Source organism: Heterodontus francisci, chromosome 33 (assembly GCF_036365525.1).
Source record: "Heterodontus francisci isolate sHetFra1 chromosome 33, sHetFra1.hap1, whole genome shotgun sequence".
NCBI classification, from domain to species: Eukaryota; Metazoa; Chordata; class Chondrichthyes; order Heterodontiformes; family Heterodontidae; genus Heterodontus; species Heterodontus francisci.
The window spans coordinates 55,133,839-55,155,190 of NC_090403.1; the positions used below are offsets into that span (position 1 = coordinate 55,133,839).

At 43.7% G+C, this 21,352-nt stretch overlaps 2 protein-coding genes across 6 annotated transcripts in view; one reads left to right on the forward strand and one right to left on the reverse strand.

Annotated features, from left to right (window-relative positions):
* Positions 1-4,498: 4,498 nt before the first annotated feature.
* Positions 4,499-21,352, reverse strand: part of LOC137348236 (sorting nexin-11-like) — a 128,080-nt gene continuing 111,226 nt past the window's right edge. For both annotated transcript variants that reach the window (XM_068013621.1, XM_068013622.1), the window contains exons 7-8: positions 11,437-11,637; positions 4,499-6,641 (exon numbers count right to left, since the gene is read on the reverse strand). In XM_068013621.1, the coding sequence (XP_067869722.1) occupies positions 6,551-6,641; positions 11,437-11,637 (292 nt within the window). In that variant the 3' untranslated portion in view covers positions 4,499-6,550. The remainder of the gene's footprint in view (positions 6,642-11,436; positions 11,638-21,352) is intronic.
* LOC137348235 (uncharacterized protein C17orf113-like) overlaps positions 16,007-21,352 on the forward strand; it is a 74,926-nt gene continuing 69,580 nt past the window's right edge. For 2 of the 4 annotated variants that reach the window (XM_068013614.1, XM_068013619.1), the window contains exon 1: positions 16,007-16,082. The gene's annotated coding sequence lies outside the window, so the exon portion shown is untranslated. Of the gene's footprint in view, positions 16,162-21,352 lie in introns of all 4 variants that reach the window. The other 2 variants (XM_068013615.1, XM_068013617.1) reach the window with 2 other exon arrangements.

The window sequence follows — 21,352 nt, forward strand, 5'->3', positions numbered from 1 at the left end:
GATGAGAAAACGTCTGTTTGACCAGGTTCGATAATGAAACCTCCAGGAATACGTCCTACAACAGTTTGCAACCCTATATATGGTGACAATGCTTCACTCCCTAGTGATTTTTAATTCAGATGGCAAATAGTTGTCACACTTGATCTGTAACACTCACATTCGGTTTCAGTTTTTAAGTAGATATTTTTTCAAATGGCTTTAAAAGAATGCAATCTGTCCCTTTCTCCAGTTTTCTCCTCTCCACTTCTAAAGTCATGACTATTGCTGGGCTGCAGCTCGATGAGAACCACCAACTTCCGGCCACCTCACCCAGGTGACCATTCTTTGAGTGTAAGCCTAGGCAGTGACTGTCAGTAGGATATGTCACTGTGTGGGGCATTATGGCCAAGGCCGATCTTGTCCATGACGCTTTTTTAGCAGAGGTCACTGAATTGCTCGGGAAAGCGGGGGTAGGAGTGACAATAATTGGATAGCTCTTTCAAAGAACTGGCACAGGCATGATGGGCTGAATGGCTTCCTCCTGTGCTTCATGATTCTATGAATTGCAATCAGTGCAAAGAACAATATTATTTAATCATGGCATAACAATGTGTGATGTAAATCCCAATTTTATATTTTCTTTTCTTAAAAGTGGTATCAAAATAAAGAATTGATCAGGCAACTCAGTGAGAACCAATGTGTGTTTTTTTTTATTTTAGAGATACAGCACTGAAACAGGCCCTTCGGCCCACCGAGTCTGTGCTGACCAACAACCACTCATTTATTCTAACCCTGCAGTATCCCATATTCCCTGCCACCTACCTACACTAGGGGCAATTTACAATGGCCAATTTACCTATCAACCTGCAAGTCTTTGGCTGTGGGAGGAAACCGGAGCACCCGGCGGAAACCCACAGTCACAGGGAGAACTTGCAAACTCCGCACAGGCAGTACCCAGAACCGAACCCGGGTCCCTGGAGCTGTGAGGCTGCGGTGCTAACCACTGCGCCACCCCTAGCCACTGTGCCGCCCCACTATGTTCTCCATAGTGGTGTCAAAATGTGCAAAGTTCCGCGATATGGTTGGAGATACTGTACAGTAAATGTGAAACATTTTTTCACACAGAGGTTTGTTAAGCTCTGGAACGCACGATCTGAAAGGCTGGTGGAATCAGATTCCACAGGAACTTTAATAAGGCAGTTGGACATGCACATGCGGCGTTATGGGGAAAAAGCTGCAGTGTGGGATTAAATTGGACAAGAGCCAGCAGAGGCACAATGGGCTGAATGGTCTCCTTCTATGCTGTAAGATTCTATGATTCCCCATCACCCTGCTCCAGTTGACATTAAAGATCCCATAACAATATCTGAAGAAAAGAAGGGAATTCCCCCAGTGTCCTGGCCAATATTCCTCCCTGAACCAGAGGCAGATCAACTCGTCAAAGTCATTCCTCTTACCTGAAGCCCCTTGAGATGCTGCTGGGAGATGTGACGAGGTTCTGTATAAATACTGGAATAATAATATCGCAGCAGGAGACGAGACTGAAGACATGTGAGTGTTACAGCCCTGAAGGGCACCTGGCTTCACCCACTTCTTTCAAGTTTGAGGGATGTTTGGAGTCCGCTGAAGAAAATGGACAGTTGAACAAGGAATGTGAAGCTGGTATGTAGCTGTGATGCAGCTTTAGGATATGAGTGCACACTGTGGGGAAGGTGATAACCAGAGTAAAAGAATCTACAAATTGGGGGGCATATAGGACCTTGGGTAAGTGTATAAAACTTGAAATATTGGAACAACCGCTCATTATCTCTACCAATTCCCTTTTTTACTTTACGTTTTCTGGATGGAGAGGGAGATGTCTGAGTGCAAAAACAATAGGGCAATAATAGTTGGGGATTTCAATGACCCCAATATCAACTGGGATACAAACAGTGTGAAGGGCACAGAGAGGACGAAATTCTTGAACGGCATTCAAGAGAACGTTTTAGCCAACACGTAACAAGCCCAACGAGAGGGGGCAATTCTAGAGTTAGTCTTCGGTAATGAAGCTGGGTAAGTGGATGAAGTAACAGTGGGTAGCATAATCATGGAAATGGACAAAGATAAAATAGGAGCAAAGATTCTAAATTGGGGGAAGGTAAATTTTACAAAACTGAGAGGTGACCTAGTGAAAGTGGACTGGATACAGCTACTTGAAGGAAAATCAGTAGCAAACCAGTGGGAGACATTCAAAAGCAAGATTCTACAGGCACAGTGTAGGCATGTCCCCACAAAGATTAAGGGTGGTACTGCCAAATCTAGAGCCCCCTGGTTATCTAGAAGCTTACAGGGTAAGTTAAAGCAGAAAAAGAAAGCTTATGACGATCACAAATATATTAATATTTTAGAAAGCTGAGAGGAGTACAGAGAGTGCAGGGGTGAAGTAAAAAAGGAAATTAGAAGAGCAAAGAGAGGACATGAAAAATTATTGGCAGGTAAAATCAAGGAAAACCCAAAGATGTTTTATCAGTACAATGTAGTTAAAGAGGAGTGTGAAATATTAGATACAATAAGCATAATGAGAGAGGATGTTCTAGATGGTCTGACATCCTTGAAAGTGGATAAATTTCCAGGACCAGATGGATTGCATCCCAGGTTGTTAAAGGAAGCCAGGAAGGAAATAGTGGATGTGCTGAGCATCATCTACAAATCCTCACTAGATACAGGAGAGGTACTAGATGATTGGAGGTCTGCAAACTTTGTACCATTGTTTAAAAATGGTGCAAGGGATAGGCCAAACAATTATAGGCCAGTCAGTTTGACCTCGGTGGTGGGTAAATTGTTCAAATTAATTCTGAGGGACAGGATAAACTGCCACTTAGAAAGGCATGGATTAATCAGAAATAGCATGGATTTGTTAGGGGAAGGTCATGTCCTACTAACTTAATTGAGTTTTTAGAGGAGGTAACAGGGAGGATTGATGAGGGTAGTGCAGTGGATGTGGTCTAGATGGATTTTAGTAAGGCATTTGACAAGGTCCCGCATGGCAGACTGATCAGTAAAATGAAAGCCCATGGGATACAGGGGAATGTGGCAGGTTAGATCCAGAATTGGCTCAGTGACAGGAAACAATGGGTAGTAGTTGACAGATGTTTTTTACGAATGGAATGATGTTTCCAGTGGCATTCCACAGGACTGTGTTGGGTCCCTTGCTGTAACTAATGATTTGGTCTTAAATGTGGGGAGCATGATTGGGAAATTTGCCGATGACACAAAAATTAGCAGTGTAGTTAATAGTGAAGAGGATAGCCGTAGACTCCAGAATGATATCAATGGTTCAGTTGAGTGAGCGGAAAAGTGGAAAATGGAATTCAATCCAGAGAACTGTGAGGTAATGTATTTGGGGAGGGCAGATAAAGCGAGGGAATACACAATAACTGGGAGGATATTGAGAGGGGTAGAAGAAGTGAGAGGCCTTGGAGTGTATGTCCACAGGTCCCTGAAGGTGGCAGGACAGGTAGATAGAGTGGTGAAGAAGGCATATGAATTGCTTTCCTTTATTGGCCGAGGTATAGAATACAAAAGCAGGGATGTAATGCTGGAACTGTATAAAACACTGGTTAGGCCACAGCTGGAGTACTGCATACAGTTCTGGTCACCACATCACAGAAAGGACATAATTGCTCTGGAGAGAGTACAGAGGAGATTTACAAGAATGTTGCCAGCGCTTGAAAGTTGCAGCTATGAGGAAAGATTGGTTGTTTTCCCTGGAACTGAGGAGGTTGAGGGGAGACTTAATTGAGGTGTACAAAATTATGAGGCCTAGATAGAGTAGACAGGAAGGACCTGTTTCCCCTAGCGGAGAGGTCAATTACCAGGGAGCACAGATTTGAGGTGATTGGGAGAAGGATTAGAGGGGACATGAGGAAAAACCTTTTCACCCAGAGGGTGGTGGGTGTCTGGAATTCACTGCCAGGAATGGTGGTGGAGGCAGAAACCCTCAATTCTTTTAAAAGGTACCTGGACATGTACCTGAAGTGCTGTAACCTGCAAGGCTATGGACCAGGTGCTGGAAGGTGGGATTAGATTGGCGGCTAGTTTTTTCATCCGGCACGGACATGATGGGCTGAATTGCCTCCTTCTGTGCCATAATTGTTCTATGGTTCTATGGATGTGCACATCGCTGGCAGGACCAGCATTTATTGCCCATCCTAATTGCCCGCGAGAAGGTGGTGGTGAGCCATCTTCTTGAATCACAACAGATCGTGTGGTGAAGGTGTTCCCATAGTGCTGTTATGGAGGGAGTTCCAGGATTTTGACCCAGCGACAGTGTAGGAACTTGCAGGTGGTGGTGTTCCCATGCATCTGCTGTCCTTGTCCTTCTAGGTGGTGAAGGTCACGAGTTTGGAAGGTGCTGTCAAAGGAGCCTTCATGAGTTGCTGCCAAGCATTTTGTAGATGGTACATCCTGCTGCTACTGTGTGCCAGTGGAGGGAATGAATGTTTAACGTGGTGGATGAGGTGTAGATCAAGCAGACTGCTTTGTTTTGCGTTAAATAATTGTGTGCATTCTCTTTATTAAATTAGTCGATGTTATCACTCTCTGAAACAGAATACACAAACAGCATTTACCTTATTTGTTATTTCTAGAGACCTGGTTGCAGGTGAACTATACTGGTTATACCGTCAGTGAAAACTGTGACCTTTTATAGGCTTCTGTATAATTTTTAGGTTGATATAGATTCTGCTGAAACCTGCTGGTCCCCTCTTTCAAACTAAAAGAGAGCATTAAAACTGGATCTCCATTTGCAATCTGTGTCTATTTACATCTCCAGTCAATTTCATTATTCTACACAAAGTGTACTAGATGGGGAGGGGAAGGGAGGTGGATGAGATTGGACCCTTCAGAAAACCCACCACATCCATTTTACAAATTGCCAGCCATGGCCGAGTGGGTCACACTCTCACTTCTGAGTCAAAGTTGTGGGTTCAAGCTCCACGCCAGGGATTTGAGCACAAAATCCCAGCTGACATGCCAGTACAGAGGGAGTTCTACACAATCGGAGGGGCTGTCTTTCAGATCAGACATTAAACCAAGGCCCCATCAAAAAAGAGCAGTGTCCTGGGCCAATATTTATCCCTCAATCAACATCACTAAAACAAACTATTAACACATTGCTGTATGTGGGATCTTGCTGTGTGCAAATCGGATGCAGTTTGCTATGAAATGACAGTGACTACACTTCATTGGCTGTGAAGCACTTTGAGGGTAAGTCCTTTTCCATATGCTGGCCTGACTTCTGGCTGCAGTGTGTGCATCCTCTGTGTAAAACAGGTCATCATTTGATGTCATTTTATTCTTCAGCTATAAGTTACCCTACAAGCTCAGAGCTGTTGCAGGCAGGAGCATCACCACTCCTGCACACAGCCACAGTGTGGTTTACAAGCAGAAAAATCACCTCCCCGGGTATCATTTATGCCTCCATCACCCTTCAGCTGTGGGGCTTTAATGACACCTGTGGGGGTGAGGGTAAAGGCATTTGTTTCTAAATTCCGCCCCCCACCGTTTCCCTCAATCTGCACTTCCATCAATCCTCATGAACAGGAACAAAATCATTCACTGAACTGAAGGTGACAAAAGGTGCTTCCTTGGAACAAACACTAGTTTGCTCCACACTCACCCATTTAACAGGATTTAAGCATTCTCCATAGATATGTAAAATGTAGCTTCTCTGTACAACAATTTGCATTTATATAGCACCTTTAAAATTGTTATAAACATCCCAAGGTGCTTCACAGGAGCGTTATCAGACAAAATTTGACAACTGAGCCACGTAAGGAGATATTAGGACAGGTGACCAAAAGTTTAGTCAAAAAGGTAGGTTTTATGGAGTATCTTAGAGGATGCGCAAGAGACCAGAATTGGAGCAGCGCAGTGGGTTGTGGGGCTGGAGGAGATTACAGAGATAGGGAGGGGCAAGGTCATGCAGCGATGAGCAAACAAGGATGAGAATTTTAAAATCGAGGTGCCGCCAGACGAGGAGCCAATGTAAGTCAGTGAGCAGCGCGGTGATGGATGAACAGGAATTGGTCCGAGTTAGGATACAGGCAGCAGAGGTTTGGATGAATTGAAGTTTATGGAAGGTGGAAGGTTGGAAGTTTGGAAGCTGGCCAGAAGAGCTTTGGATTGGTTGTGTCTGGAGGTAGCAAAAGCACAAATCTTCCTCACTGGGACTATGAGGCATCCAGCTCACAGGCACAACTTCCAAGCAATGCCTATCACAGGCAGTCCACAAATATCCCGCATCAAAAGGCATTCTTGAAGTTGCCTAGAATTTTTTCCCTAATCTTTCTTTGCTACCCTGTTACTGAGATAAGCAGTGAATGTCAAATCGACTCAAAGTCAGTTTCACAAGGCAACAATTCAATACTTCGTCATTGTATAGCCCAGGAACACAGCTACATATGATCCGGTGTTTAATCCAGTCAGTATTTTAACTCATTTTATAATGAAAGAATGACAGGACATCACTGCATGCCAAGGACCTGGGTAGTTTCACAATAATACAGAATATATCATTCTGACTTGGTCCTCATATTCTGTCTGAAGCAGCTGGCTCTTCCTGTGCTGTAGGGATCTCGGAGCTGGTTTCGATGTCACTCGCCAGAATGTGAGAGGGTGAGCTGGCCACAAACAGAAAGCACATGAGTCAGTTCCTAAGACGTCTTACAGATTGGAATCACAGTGTAGCAGCATATAGCACTATCCTGTCAGAATTTGCCAATCAGTACCCACTGGGCCACTAGTCTGCATTGCGAAGGACTGTGAATCAGTGCTATAATCCCCTACCCAAATAGTTCCTGATTCCACCATCCCAAAGGAGACAGGTGCTTCCCTTACATACAAAGGGAAATTCAGTCAAGCAGCTGCTTGCCTGCGTCAACCTGTGACTGACGTAGTTAGGGTGGGGAACAGATACCGTCTACTGCTCATCTGGGCACAATCTTTGGTTGTGCAGTGACTGTGGTTGGTTGTGTAGTGGCTATGTTAATAGACCAATAGCCAGGGACCATAGACTATTAGTCAAGAGAATATGAGTTCAAATCCCAGTTTGAGAATTTGAATTCAGTTTTTAAAAATTTGTAAAATTAAAAGCTGGTTCCAGTGTCATAAAAAAACAAACGGGTTTGCTTTAGCGAAGAAACCCGCCATCCTTACCTGATCTGGTCTTTGTGGGACTCCAGTCCCACACCAACTCTTAAATGCTAACAGGCTATCTGATCAAGAAGCAGACATTTAAGGAGATATTTCATAACTCTCAACAAAGACATATTCCATTGAGAAAGAGAGACTCTATGAGAAGGATACACCATCCATGGCTAACTAAGGAAGTTAAGGAAGGTACCAAATTGAAAGAAAAGGCATACAATGCTGCAAAGATTAGTGGTCGGCCAGAAGAGTGGGAAAATTTTAGAAACCAGCCCAGGATGACTAAAAAAAGAGGGAGAAATTAGAGTATGAGAATAAACCAGCAAGAAATATAAAAACAGACAGTAAAAGCTTCAACAAATATATAAAAAGGAAGGGATCAGCTAAAGTAAGTGTTGATCCCTTAGAGGATACGACTGGGGAATTAATAATGGGAAACAAGGAAATGGCAGAGACTTTGAGCAAGTATTTTTATCTGTCTTCACAGATGACGACACAAAAAGCAACCTGAGAATAACAGGAAATCAAGAGGAAAAAGGGAGGGATAAACTTAAAACAATCACCGTCACTAGAGAAAAAGTGCAAGGAAAACTAATGGAACTAAGCTGACAAGTCCCCTGGACCTGATGGATTGCACCCTAGGGTCTTAAAAAAAGTGGCTGCAGAGATAGTGGATGCACTCGTTCTAATCTTTCAAAATTCCCTAGATTCTGAAAAAGTCCCAGCAGATTGGAAAACCACAAGTGTAACACCTCTATTCAAGAAAGGAGGGGTGGGGGCGACAGAAAGCAGGAAACTATTGGCCAGCTAGCCTACCATCTGTCATTGGGAAAATACTAGAATCCATTATTAAGGAAGTAGTACCAGGACATTTAGAAAATCACAATGCAATCAGGCAGAGACAACATGGTTTTATGAAAGGGAAATTATGTTTTGGCTAATTTATTAGAGTTCTTTGAGGATGTAACAAGCGGGGTGGGTAAAGGGGAAACCAATAGATGTAGGGTATTTGGATTTCCAGAAGGCATTTGATAAGGTGCCACATAAAAGGCTACTATACAAAAGCTCACAATGTTGGGAATAATATATTAGCATGGATAGAGAATTGACTAACCATCAATCCACAGACAGTCGGGATAAATGGGGCATATTCAGGTTGGCAAATTGTAACTAGTGGAGTGCCACGGGGATCAGTGCTGGGCCTCAACTATTTACGACCTACATTAGTGACTTGGATGAAGGAACCGAGTGTATTGTAACCAAATTTACAGATGATACAATGATAGGTAGGAAAGAAAGTTGTGAGGAGGACACGAAGGGCGGAATTTTATGCTCTCCCCATGGTGAGTCTGGAGGTGGGGAGAGCATGCGTGCGGGCTGTTTCCCGGCTCTCGGCAGGAGTAGGGGAGGGCATCGTTTAAGGGCACTGGAAATAGGGTGGGGGGGCCCGCTGATAGCCAACCACCTGCCCTTGCTGCTGACCGCCCTCTCCCCACTCCACTGCAACAACCCACCCCGCGAGATCCTTCCCGCCCTGACCTACATCAGCGTTTCAGCAACGCTCCTCAGCCTCCAGTAGATGCTCCTTCAGCAGCAGCCACTGCCTCCATGGTGCCGCTGCTGTTGTTGGCCTCTGATTGGCTGGCAGCTCTCCAAGGGCGGGACTTCTGGCAACGGGGTCCTTGATCCCGTGGGAGGCCCACCGCTGTCCACTTAAGTGCCTGACTGGCACTAGATTCGGCTGCCCTTTCAGAGAACAGGAGATGCGGGGATCTCAGCACCACTTTTCCTGGATGCCGAGACCCCCACTGCTGGGATAAAATTCCCCCCAAAGTGTCGGCAAAGAGGCATTGATAGGTTAAGTGGGCAAAAATTTGGCAGATGGAATATAATGTAGAAAAATGTGAGGTTGTCCACTTTGGCAGGAAGAACAAAAAAGCAGAATATTATTTACATGGGGGGAGGGGGGGGGCACTGCAGAATGTGGTGGTACAGAGGGTCTAGGTGTCCTTATACATGAATCACAAAAGGTTGGCATGCAGGTACAGAAAATAATTAGGAAAGCAAATGGAATGTTGGCATTTATTGCAAAGGGAATGGAGTTTAAAAGTAGGGAAGTCTTCCTACAACTGTATAGGGCATAGGTGAGACCACACCTAGTCTACTGTGTACAGTTTTGGTCTGCTTATTTAAGGAGGGATATACTTGCATTGGAAGCAGTTCAGAGAAGGTTCACTCGGCTGATTCCTGGGATGAAGGGTTTGTCTTATGAGGAAAGGTTGACCAGGTTGGGCCTATACTCATTGGAGCTTAGAAGAACGAGAGGCGATCAGATTGAAACATAAGATTCTGACGGGACTTGACAGGGTAGAAGCTGAGAGAATGCTTCCCCTTGTGGGGGAATCTAAAACTAGGGGGCACAGTTTCAAAATAAGGGGCCTCCTATTTAAGACAGAGATGAGGAGGAATTTCTTCTTCAGAGGGTCATTAATCTTTGGAATTCTCTTCCCCAGAAAACAGTGGAGGCTGGGTCATTGAATATGTTCAAGGCTGTGTTAGACAGATTTTTGATCTACAAGGGAGTCAAAGGTTATGAGGGGGCAGGCAGGAAAGTGGAGTTAAGGCCACAATCAGATCAGCCATGATCTTATTGAATGGTGGAGCAGGTTCAAGTGGCTGAATGGCCTACTCCTGCTCCTATTTCTTATGTTCTTAGGAGCTGGACCTATAATTCTGTGTCAGTATAGTCCAGCACCACATTGCACCAAAACTCACGTTCTTGTCTGATTTATTGTTGAATAAATACATTTCTACAGGTCATTTCTTTTTCTTTTTTGTTTTCCTTCTCCTTTATCCATTTTCATTGACTCATGCCAGCTTGGCTCATTGGGTAACATTTGTGCTTCTGAGTCAGAAGGTGTGGGTTCAAGTTCCATTCCAGAGACATATTCCAGACTGACACTTTAGTGCAGCCCGGTGGAGTGCTGCACTGCCAGAGCTGCCGTCTTTCAGAAAGGATGTTAAACCAAAGTCCCGTCTGTCCTCTCTGGTGGATGTAAAATACCCTGTGGCACTATTTTGAAGAGCGGGGAGTTCTCCTGATGTCCTGGCCACTATTTAGCCCTCAAACAACACCTCAAAATAGCTGATCTAGTCATTATCTCTTTGCTGTTTGTGGGAGCTTGAGGTTGTGAAAGGTGCAATATAAATGCAAGACTTTTTGCCTATGAGGAGGTACAGTTCCACGAGAGACACCTGGCATTCTAGTACCTCGCGGACAGTGACAGTGAATGTCAGCGGTCTGTAGGACATCATAGGCAAGCCCGATCCTGTCCTAACTTGACATCTACACACATGCACTTCTCAGCAACAGCCACTGGTCAGTGACAAGCAGCAGGAACCCTGGCTGATTTTGCCATCCATGGCCTTTGACTGCCATGTAGGGTAAAACCACTACCGGAGCACAGACCAAAAATTGTCACAGCTTAGTTCAGCATCGTGCACGGGCGAAACGTTGGGGAGTCCATGAATACTTCTTTTCAAACAGGTAAAGGATAAATGTGCAGTACACTGCACACAGGTTTATGGCTCTCTGGAGATTAAGGGCATGCATGAGGAAAAGGAATTTGCTAACAGAGATAGCCAGAGAAGCTGCGAGCTTACTGCTGATGTAAAATCAGTGAAAGCTAATTGAAAATGAAATGAGACTGTCACTTTAAGTCACAGAATCGATTGGGGTGAAATTGGACTTGGGCAGAGATGCAAAACAGACTTGCCATCTGATTGATTGGAGTCAGTAAATATCGGGGATGGGTATAAACTGGTGGCAGTTGCGATGCCAGTGGTTTTGATTCCCTGCACAATCACAATCATTCCTTGTATCATGAAATCTTATAGCACAGAAGGAGGCCATTTGGCCAATTGTGTATGTGCCAGCTCTTTGAAAGAACTATCCAATTAGTCCCAGTCCCCTTGCTCTTTCCCCATAGCCCTGTAAATTGTTCTTTTTCAAGTATTTGTCCAATTCCATTTTTGAAGGTTACTACTGAATCTATTTCCACCACCCTTTCAGGCAGCATGTTCCAGATCAAAACAACTCGCTGTGTGAAACAAATTCTGCTCATCTCCCCTCTGGCTCTTTTGCCAGTTGAGGGTTGCATTTGTTTTTTTCTGCGGAGGTGGTGTAAAGTTAATGTGTGATGCAGCATAAGTTGCACAGTCAATCCTCCCTTTCCCACCTCCTCACATTTACAAGACATGATGGATTACCTTTCACACTCGTAGACGACAGCCTCTGCATCCTCTCTGTGCAGAACGCTCTTTCTGCACGTGGCGTTATCCAGGATGGCCTCGTTGACAGAGAAGGGAGTGTGGCCCTGAGCACAAGACTCGATCTGCGCCGGGGACAGCTGCGTCTGCAGGAAGAGGTGGAGCTGACTGTCAGACAGAAAGACTGTCGTGTGGAGAACCCTAAAAGAAAAGAAAAGAAAAACTTGCATTGATATAGCACCTTTCACAACCTTGGGACATCCCAAAGCACTTCACATCCAATGAAGTACTTTTGAAGTGTAGTCACTGTTGTATCATAGGGAAACAGAGCAGTCAATTTTCACACAGCACATTCCCACAAACAGCAATGTGATAATGACCAGGTCTTTTTTTTTAAGCGATGTTGATTGAGGGATAAAGGTTGTCCAGGACACCGGGGAGAACTCCGGTGTTCTTCTTCGGAATAGTGCCACAGAATCGTTTACCTCAACCTGACAGAGCAAACAGCATCTTGGTTTAATGTCTCATCCAAAAGACATGGCTCAGTGGGAAGCATTCTCACCTCTGAGTCAGAAGGTTGTGGGTTCAAGCCCCACCCCAAAGACTAGAGTACAAAAATCTAGGCTGGCACTTCCAGTGCCTCATTGGGGGAATGCTGTACTGTTCGAGCTGCTGTCGGGGGTGGGGGCAGGGTTCCCTCTCTCTCCAGTTTTGCCTTTGATGCCTTGAAGGTGCTGACTCTTCCTGGGGTACAGATCCACGCGTACTAGCCGCCCTGATACCAAGTGACAGTTCTCCATATTTACGCAGTGAGTTGTTACGATCTGGGATGCACTGACTGAAAAGGAAATGTTGCAGATTCAATAGTAACTTTCAGAAATGGAATTGGATAAATACTTGAAAAGGAAATATTTGCAGGGCTTTGGGAAAAGAGTAGAGGAGTGGGACTAATTGGACAGCTCTTTCAAAGAACTGGGCACAGGCACAATGGACAGAATGGCCTCATTCTGTGCTGGATGATTCTATGTGGGTTGAAACAGTAAATATAGACAGGGTATTCAACAATGAGGGGAAGGCATTACAGCTGAGCTCAGTTCTGTCCTTAAACTTGACATCCACACACACACACACACCCAGCAGCAGCAGCAGGGGTCAAGGGACATTATCAGCAGTAGAATATTTGTAGGGGAGGAGCATCCACCAGGGCTCTTGCTTCTGATCGTTAACCAGCGACTCCTGCTGAAAGGTGCCTGTGTGTAGATATCAAATGAGAATGAGATCGTACTCAGCTGTGATGACCCATTACGAGTTGAAAATTCTGCTGGACTCACTGTCAAAAACCCAGAGATAAAAAATGGTCAGTCAGATGAAAGGGATCCAGTTAGCTTTGCTCCAGAATGGATAGCAGCTTCTGCAGAGAAGCGGAAAACACAGAACTTGCATCCAGACGTACGAGCGTTTGGATTTTACTCACTCGGGCTGTTACATATGAAAATGACATGCAGGAAAGGAGCATTTGCTCCGTCAAGACTGTGTGTCTATGTGATCGCAAACCGTCTTGCCCTTCTGAATGATGATCTGAAGAGAGCTGATTTAAATCACACTCAGTACGAAAGAGTCTGTTGATTTCCCTGTGTGAGGTTTGCTGTGACATTCAGTTCACATTCAGACAGTCTGCAAGTGCTTTCCTTATTTAGAATACCAGACAGACCCTGATAAGATCATTTCCCATTGGCTCAATGAATCACAACACATTTAGCAACACTGGAACTCATCGGTGGCCTGGGGGCAGGGGGCGCTGATCATAGATTAGTCTCATCGATGTCCTGATTCACATAGTCAGATCCACAAACTAAAATTAAAAGACCCCTTTTGTTCCATCAAGAAAATGGTGAAAGTTTTGCATTTTTACATAATTCCCATCTGCTAAACAGTTTCAGTACACGTGGTAGATCTCGACTCAGTCCTCAAAGTGCAAGAAATCAGTTGTCCAGTTTAGCTTTATTTTCCAGTGTTCTCTATTCCAGTGGTTCTCAAACTTTTTCATCCACGGACCACTTAGACGGGGCAAAAGACCCTGTGCACCACCTACCGGTCGTACTCCTCCCAGTTTTGCTTGCCACCGCAATAAAACTCATCAGAATTAAAGGGAATTTATGGAACCTATAAATATTTTGCTGCTTTTTTGCAACTTAATGTCATAAATTTATGTATATTAATTTTATTAAATATCGTAAGTAAATTATTAATTCATGGCAGAAACAAAACTATAGACATTTTCATATTGTAAACATTGATACCACAAGAGAAACATTTGTTCGAAACGTTATAAAATCATCACAATAATCTTCTTCTGAGAAGCTAATGCTTATCTTACATTATATTAATCAAACAAAATCAACAGTAACATAAAACTTGCTTACAAAACTATATTGGTGTTGCTTGCACTTAAGATGACTTGTGCTCTGCATGCAAGGGCTGGTCTGGTTGTGTGGTGTCACGTGCATGGTGGGGATGAGGACTTTGGCCTGTGGTGTTGCATTGTCAGTGACTTTCATTTTTGGACTAGCCCGCAGACCACCTCAAGGACCCTCGCAGCCCACACTTTGAGAACCACTGCTCTATTCATCTTTTGAAGGTGCTGATTCTTACATGGTACCATTCAACACACCATTCCACATGTCTGAGTCCAGAAAGCAAGATATTCAAACAGGAGGGCATTGTATCTTGGGATGCCAACTCTGGTTGGGGCATTTTATCACATAACCCAACTGCCCTGCCCAGTCAAACAGCCTTTGTACCCCATCTCCAATATTTTTTAGAACTAACAAACAAAAGTGCTCAAAAAAATTAAAATGCACAATTTGTTTATAGCAAATGATTTTTCTCCTGGATTACTCGTGTCCAGGAGATTAATCAGTAATTCCAGGGGACTCCAAGACAATCCTAGAGCATTGGCAACTCTAAATGTACCTGAAATCTATTACCACCTAACAACCAACATGCGCACTCCCCAGGAACCAGGGCTGCTGATTTCCTCCCCCTAGCCCAGGGTGACAAGGCCATTAAGGTGTCAGTCATGGTTCAGTTGGTAGCACAGAACGTCAGAAGGTTGTAGATTCAAGTCTCACTCCAGAGGCTTGAGTATAAAATCTAGACCGACACTCCAGTGCAGTACTAAGGGACTGCTGCACTGACAGAGGTGCCAACTTTTGGCTGAGACTTTAAACCAAGGCCCCGTCTGCCATCTCAGGTGGATGTAAAAGATCCCACAGCACTATTCCGAAGAAGGGCAGGGGTGTTTTCTCCAGTGTCCTGGCCAATATTTATTCTTCAACCAACATCATGAGAAGTCAGGTTAGAATCACGTTGTTTGTGGGAGCTTGCTCTGTACTAATTGGCTGGCCCATTTCCTGCTTTACAACAATGACTATACTTCAAAGGTACTTTTCTTTCTTTCTAAAGGCCTTCAGAATTTTTATCCTCCTAATATACTTCCCTTTAATTGTTCCCATTCCTTTAGATTTCAAGACAGTGATTAATTTTGGTAAGAAGAACACAGAGAGACAATATAAAATAAAGGGCACACTTCTAAAGTGGGTGCAGGAATAGAGGAACATGGGTGTCTTCTTCTTTGGCCTCGTGAGACAATGGGTAAGCACCTGGAGGTGGTCAGTGTTTTGTGGAGCAGCGCCTGGAGTGGCTATAAAGGCCAATTCTAGAGTGACAGACTCTTCCACAGGTGCTGCAGATAAAATTTGTTGTCAGGGCTGTTACACAGTTGGCTCTCTCCTTGCACTTCTGTCATGCGCTAGGACACCCAGATCCCTCTGCATCTTAGAACTCTGCAACTCTTCATAACTTACTTTCCTACCTATCTTTGTCATAAGCAAATTTAGCAGCACAGTGGCGCAGTGGTTAGCACCGCAGCCTCACAGCTCCAGCGACCCGGGTTCAATTCTGGGTACTGCCTGTGCGGAGTTTGCAAGTTCTCCCTGTGACCGCGTGGGTTTCTGCCGGGTGCTCCGGTTTCCTCCCACAGCCAAAGACTTGCAGGTTGACAGGTAAATTGGCCATTGTAAATTGCCCCTAGTGTAGGTAGGTGGTAGGAGAATGGTGGGGATGTGGTAGGGAATATGGGATTAATGTAGGATTAGCATAAAAATGGGTGGTTGTTGGTCGGCACAGACTCGGTTGGCCAAAGGGCCCGTTTCAATGCTGTATTTCTAAATAAAATAAAATATAAATGTAAGCTACCACAGTGTATTAGTTGATAAGATGGTCTTATGCAGACAGCCCTAAACCAGTTAACTGAAATTTTGACAAAACTGACCAATCCCAAGAAACTGAATTATAATCTTGAATAACAGTTAGGTGACTAAGGGAATTGATCTCCCAACTTGCTGTTGGCCTCGCCTTTCTTAGAAATCAAAGAAGGTGGCTCTTAACCAGAAATTAAGAGTTATACAGCCTTATTTGGGAAATAAAAGGGGATGAATCTACTTGCAAGAGAGGAAACACCCCCATGCATAAAAAGACTAGTTATGCAGCTTAGAAACAGTATAAATATTGGAACCACACAGTCGATCTTTAGTTTCGTCGGATTCACTCCAGCGTTTCTCACGGTAAAGGAACGAGCTACCATGGTGAGCCGACGATAGTTTTCCCCTTAATTGGGATAGATGCATCTCACTAAACTCTATAGCTTTCTACTAGGGATTTAAGGTAAATGCTGCTTTAAATATTTATGGATAACTTAAATATTTTACTGTAACAATATTAAGACTTAAAACCTGGATTCTGATTCTCTACAAGAAATAAGATTATACTTTCTTTCTTTTTCTAGAACTATTCACATTGCAATTGACTTCCCATCAAATGTGAATTACATATTCGGGTTCTTTAATAAACTTTTATATAATTTAGAAAATATATTATCTCATATAGTCTTCTATATCGCAACCTCGAGAACCCAACTCCGTACACTCTTCAGTGGGGAAAAACATTATTGAGGCGAAATGTCCGGACTCTTATAATGTCCGGGTTGTTATAATCTGGCTAAAACTTGTTAAAAAGGCTATCTGGAGGATGGTAACATTCTCATCTGGTTCCTTTGTTTTGGGGAGGGGTAGATAGAAACATAGAAAATAGGAGCAGTATAGTAGGCCATTCAGCCCTTCGAGCCTGCACCGCCATTCAATACGATCATGGCTGATCGTCCAAACTCAGTAACCTGTTCCCGCTTTCTCCCCGTATCCCTTGATTCATTTAGCCCTAAGAGCTATATCTAACTCTTTCTTGAATATATATAATGATTTGGCCTCAACTGCTTTCTGTGGTAGAGAATCCACAGGTTCACCACTCTCTGGGTGAAGAAATCCCTCCTCATCTCAGTCCTAAATGGTTTACCGCATATCCTTAGATTGTGACCCCTCGTCCTGGACTCCCCACCATCAGGAACATCCTCCCTGCATCTAGTCTGTCCAGTCCTGTTAGATTTTTGTAGGCTTCTATGAGATCCCCTTTCATTCTTCTAAACTCTAGCAAATACAAGCCTAATCGACCCAATCTCTCTTCATACGTCAGTCCTGCCATCCCAGGAATCAGTCTGGTGAACCTTCGCTGCACTCCCTCCATAGCAAGAACATCCTTTCTCAGATAAGGAGAAAAAAACTGCACACAATACTCCAGATGTGGTCTGACCAAGGCCTTGCATAATTGCAGCAAGACATCTTTGCTCCTGTACTCGAATCCTCTCACTATGAAGGCCAACATACCATTTGCCTTCTTAACTGCCTGCTGCACCTGCACCAGCAACTGGTGCACAAGGACACCCAGGTCTTGCTGCACCACCCATTTCCCAAACTATTGCCATTCAGATAATAATTTGCCTTTCTGTTTTTGCCACCAAAGTGGATAATCACACATTTATCCACATTATACTGCATCTACCATGGATTTGCCCACTCACTCAACCTGTGCAAATCACACTGGAGCTTCTCTGCATCCTCCTCACAGCTCCCACTCCCACCCAGCTTTGTCTCATCTGCAAACTTGGATATATTACATTTAATTTCCTCATCTGTATCATTAAGATCAGATCTTCAGACCTATTCAAGTGCCTGTGAGATCTGTCTTTCTCAATCTTAAGTAAGAGTGATCATCTGAGGAGTACGCCTGAACAGGGATGGTTCCAAGAAGGGGCTAGAATTATAATCCACTTCAGCAGGACAGGTTGAGACAGCGGTTAATAGAGCATACAACATCCAAGGCTTCATTAATAGGGGCTGTTATGACCAGGTGAGAAAGGTGTCTCGGGGTCTTTCTCAGCCTTCGCCTGGTCTTATTATAACAGCGTTTTGTTTTGTAAACACACTGTGTTTTGAGCTCCCCCATGCTGAATCCTCGTTCACTGCTTTCCAATTATAAGGTAAAGAAATGAGCACAAACAGGCTTTCTTAGGTTTAAAGAAGAAAAGTGAAATTTATTAAAACTTAAACTCTAATTCAGTTAATGCCTACGGATACATGCCGCACCCCACTCCTGCATGCGTGCACAATATGCATGTGTAAATAGAGACAGAAAAGAGCAGGAAAAAAGTAAAGTAGAGAGGTTTGAGGAAATCTCTGAGGAGGGTTTTTGTTACTGTGCTTCGAGCTCACAGTATAGTCCTTTTGTAGGTAGTTCTTGCTTGTAGGTAATTCTTGCTTTTTGTTGGGGCCCAGTATTCTTCTTAAACTCTGTTCACTGTAAGAGACTTTTCCTTCTTGGGGTTCCTGTGTCTTCAATGGATTCCAAAACTGGTGAGAATGAGATGAGAGCAGACAGGAGAGAGGTCTTCTCCAGTCCAGGAGCAAACAGCTTTCTGAGTTCAAATTCAAAAAAACTCCAAAAGCCAGTTAGTCATGTGACTAAACTGGTCTGACCCTGTCTGTTTGTGTATTCAGCCATTTTAACAGTTAACCTGGAATGCTAGTTTCTCCACCTTCACCGTCTGGTAATCAAAAGTCCATTATGGATTAAATTGGAGCAGGGAGTGGCCCCTTTGTCCTTTCCAAGCACAGTCTGTTATTATGCAAATGTCTTTCCAGTCAAGGGTCTAGTGTTTTTTTTTAAACGCAAGTTCTTTCTTTACTCCAGTAACAGTTTAAAAATCAATGTTCATGTGGCGAAATTAATGTGCCTCATTCTTGGCAGTTGGGGGCGTGCAAGACAGGGCATAGAGTACAAAAGCAAGGAAGTTATGTTAAACTTGTATAGAACACTGGTTCGGCCTCAGCTGGAGTACTGCATCCTGTTCTGGGTGCCATGCTTCAGAAAGATGAGAGAGTGCAGAAAAGATTCATGAGAATGGTTCCAGGTATAAGGAACTTCAGTTATGTGGATAGATTGAAGAGGTTGGGACTGTTTTCCTTGGGGAAGAAAAGGTTGAGAGGAGATTTGATAGAGGTATTCAAAATCATGAGAATAGATAGGGAGAAACTGTTCCCAAGGGTGGAAGGATTGAGAACAAAAGGGCACAGATTTAAAGCAATTGGCAAAAGAAACAATGGCAACATGAGGAAAAAAAATTTTCTTGCAACCCGTGGTTAAGATCTGGAATGCACTGCCAGAGAGTGTGGTGGAGGCAGATTCAATTGAGGCATTCAAGAAGAAATTGGATTGTTATCTGATAAGGAAGAAAGTGAAGGACTACGAGGAGAAGGTAGAGGAGTGGCACTAAGTAAATAGCTCTTTCAGAGAGCCACGCAGACATGACGGGCTGAATGGACTCCTTCTGTGCTGTAACAAATTTGTGAAACTCTGTAACATGCCAGTTTCCACTCCCACCACTAGAGTACCCCCCAGATCTGCACCTGGATCTATGAATATAATTGGCGCAAATTCAGGGCGAAGCTGGATAAACACACGAAGGAGAAATGAATAAAGGATATGTCAACAAGGTGAGATGAGGAAGGATGGGAGGAGGCTCATGTGGAGCATAAACACCAGCATGGACCAAATAGCCTGTTTCTGTGCTGTAAATTCAATGTAAATCATATGGAAATGACTGAACCCCAGATATTTGAACTGCCAGTACAAATAATCTAGTGAGATTAGCACCAGTTCTTAAGCAATGAAACAGATTTGCACAAATAAATGAAAATTGAGTCAATTATCTGCATCTTTTCTGAGTTTTAAAAAAAATGAATTTGTACTGATATCTTACAATGAATATTATGGTTTTAAAATGAGGGATGTTGGTGCTGAGGAGCTGATCTTGTACGCTCTGCTTTTGGCTTCCAATGTAACGGAGAAGGGCAATGGGTGGAAATGTAAATGAGGAGAGCAGCACCTGGTTATAGTTCCACTTTCCTCAAACCGACTCCATAACACAAAGAAACATTTACAGACTTGCCAACTTCTGCCAGGCCACAAAAACTAGACAGTTAGTGGTAGCAAAATACTGTGGAGAGCTTTTTACTAGAATCTTTACTGTGGCACCCTCGCTTCTAATGGTGTACTTCAAAGGGATAGCCATAAGATAGGAGCCAAGATAGGGCGGCAAGAGCAGATGACACTCTATGATGACACCTTCCGATTAGGCACCTTACAATATCCTGTCTCAACACTGAGTTCATTAAATTCATATCATAACCACTGCTCCCATTTTCTTAGACAGCAGGTGCATATAATGGTTCTGCTGTTGCCATTTACATCTCCTCTGAATCATTCTTTCCTTTCTTTATTGTCCTAATTCCATGCAATTTTTGCCTCTCACCTTTATTCCTTGTCATTTAGTCATTCCTGCGCTCCACTCTAACACAGCTCTTTCCTTTTTGTTCTCTCCTCCCCACCCCACTTTTCCTGCCTTTGAACCTGCTATTAAATCTCCCACTTCTTCCAGTTCTGATGAAAGGTCATTAACCTGAAACATTAACTCTCTTTTCTCCACAGATGCTGCTTGACCTGCTGAATGGTTCCAGCATTTTCTGTTTTTTTAATTCTAAGATAATTCCTGGGCCACAGCTGCTGTGCTTACACACCAAGTTAGAAAACAACACTCAATTTTAAAATATATGACTTTTGATGTCTGGTTTACATTTTAGACATTTTTAGGGCAGCATGCTCAGAAACTAGTCTATCTGGTCTACAATTAGATCCGGAGAGACTGAGCATGATAGGGCTCTTCTCTCTGGAAAAAAGACTAAGAGGACACCTGATGAGCCTTTAAAATTATGAAGGGGTTCCATTTGGGTAAGACCAAAACAAGGGGCCCTAACTATAAGATTGCCATTAACAGATCATTCAGATGAGGAAGTTCCTGCTTTTGATCCTTGATCAGAGCTGAGTTAGCAGTTTGCAGGCTAACAGTAGGATAAGCTACCAGTGGCTTCAATAATACACCTGCACTCCAGAGAGCAAAATCAAATAGAGTTCCCATTGCTGGTTACTATCCAGTGAGACCTGCTGGAAAAGGAGTGCGTGTGTGTGTGTGTGTTTAAGATGGATCAGGTCATGTTTGAGTCAGTTGTGGTGGCCTCCACAAATAGGTTGCTGACACTCATTGTCGGGGTTTGCATGTGGCAGTATCATTGGAGTTGTATACCAGTAAGAGTAGTCTCTTTGTTGTGTCAGCCGTGGCTCGGTGGGTATAACTCTACTCCTTTGAGTCAAAAGGTTGTAGTTCAAGTCCCACCCCAAAGAATTAAGCCCTAATTTATTGAGGGTGTGCTGCACAGTCAGAGGTGTTACCTTTCAGATGGGACTTTAAACCGAGACCCTGTCTGCCCTCTCAGGTGGGTGTAATTCTATGCAAAGTTTTCGAAGAAGAGCAGGGACGTTCTCCCCAGTATCCTGGCCCATATTTATCCCTCAACTAATATTACTAAGAAAGAGTTGATTAGAGCATTATCACATTGCAGTTTGTTGGATC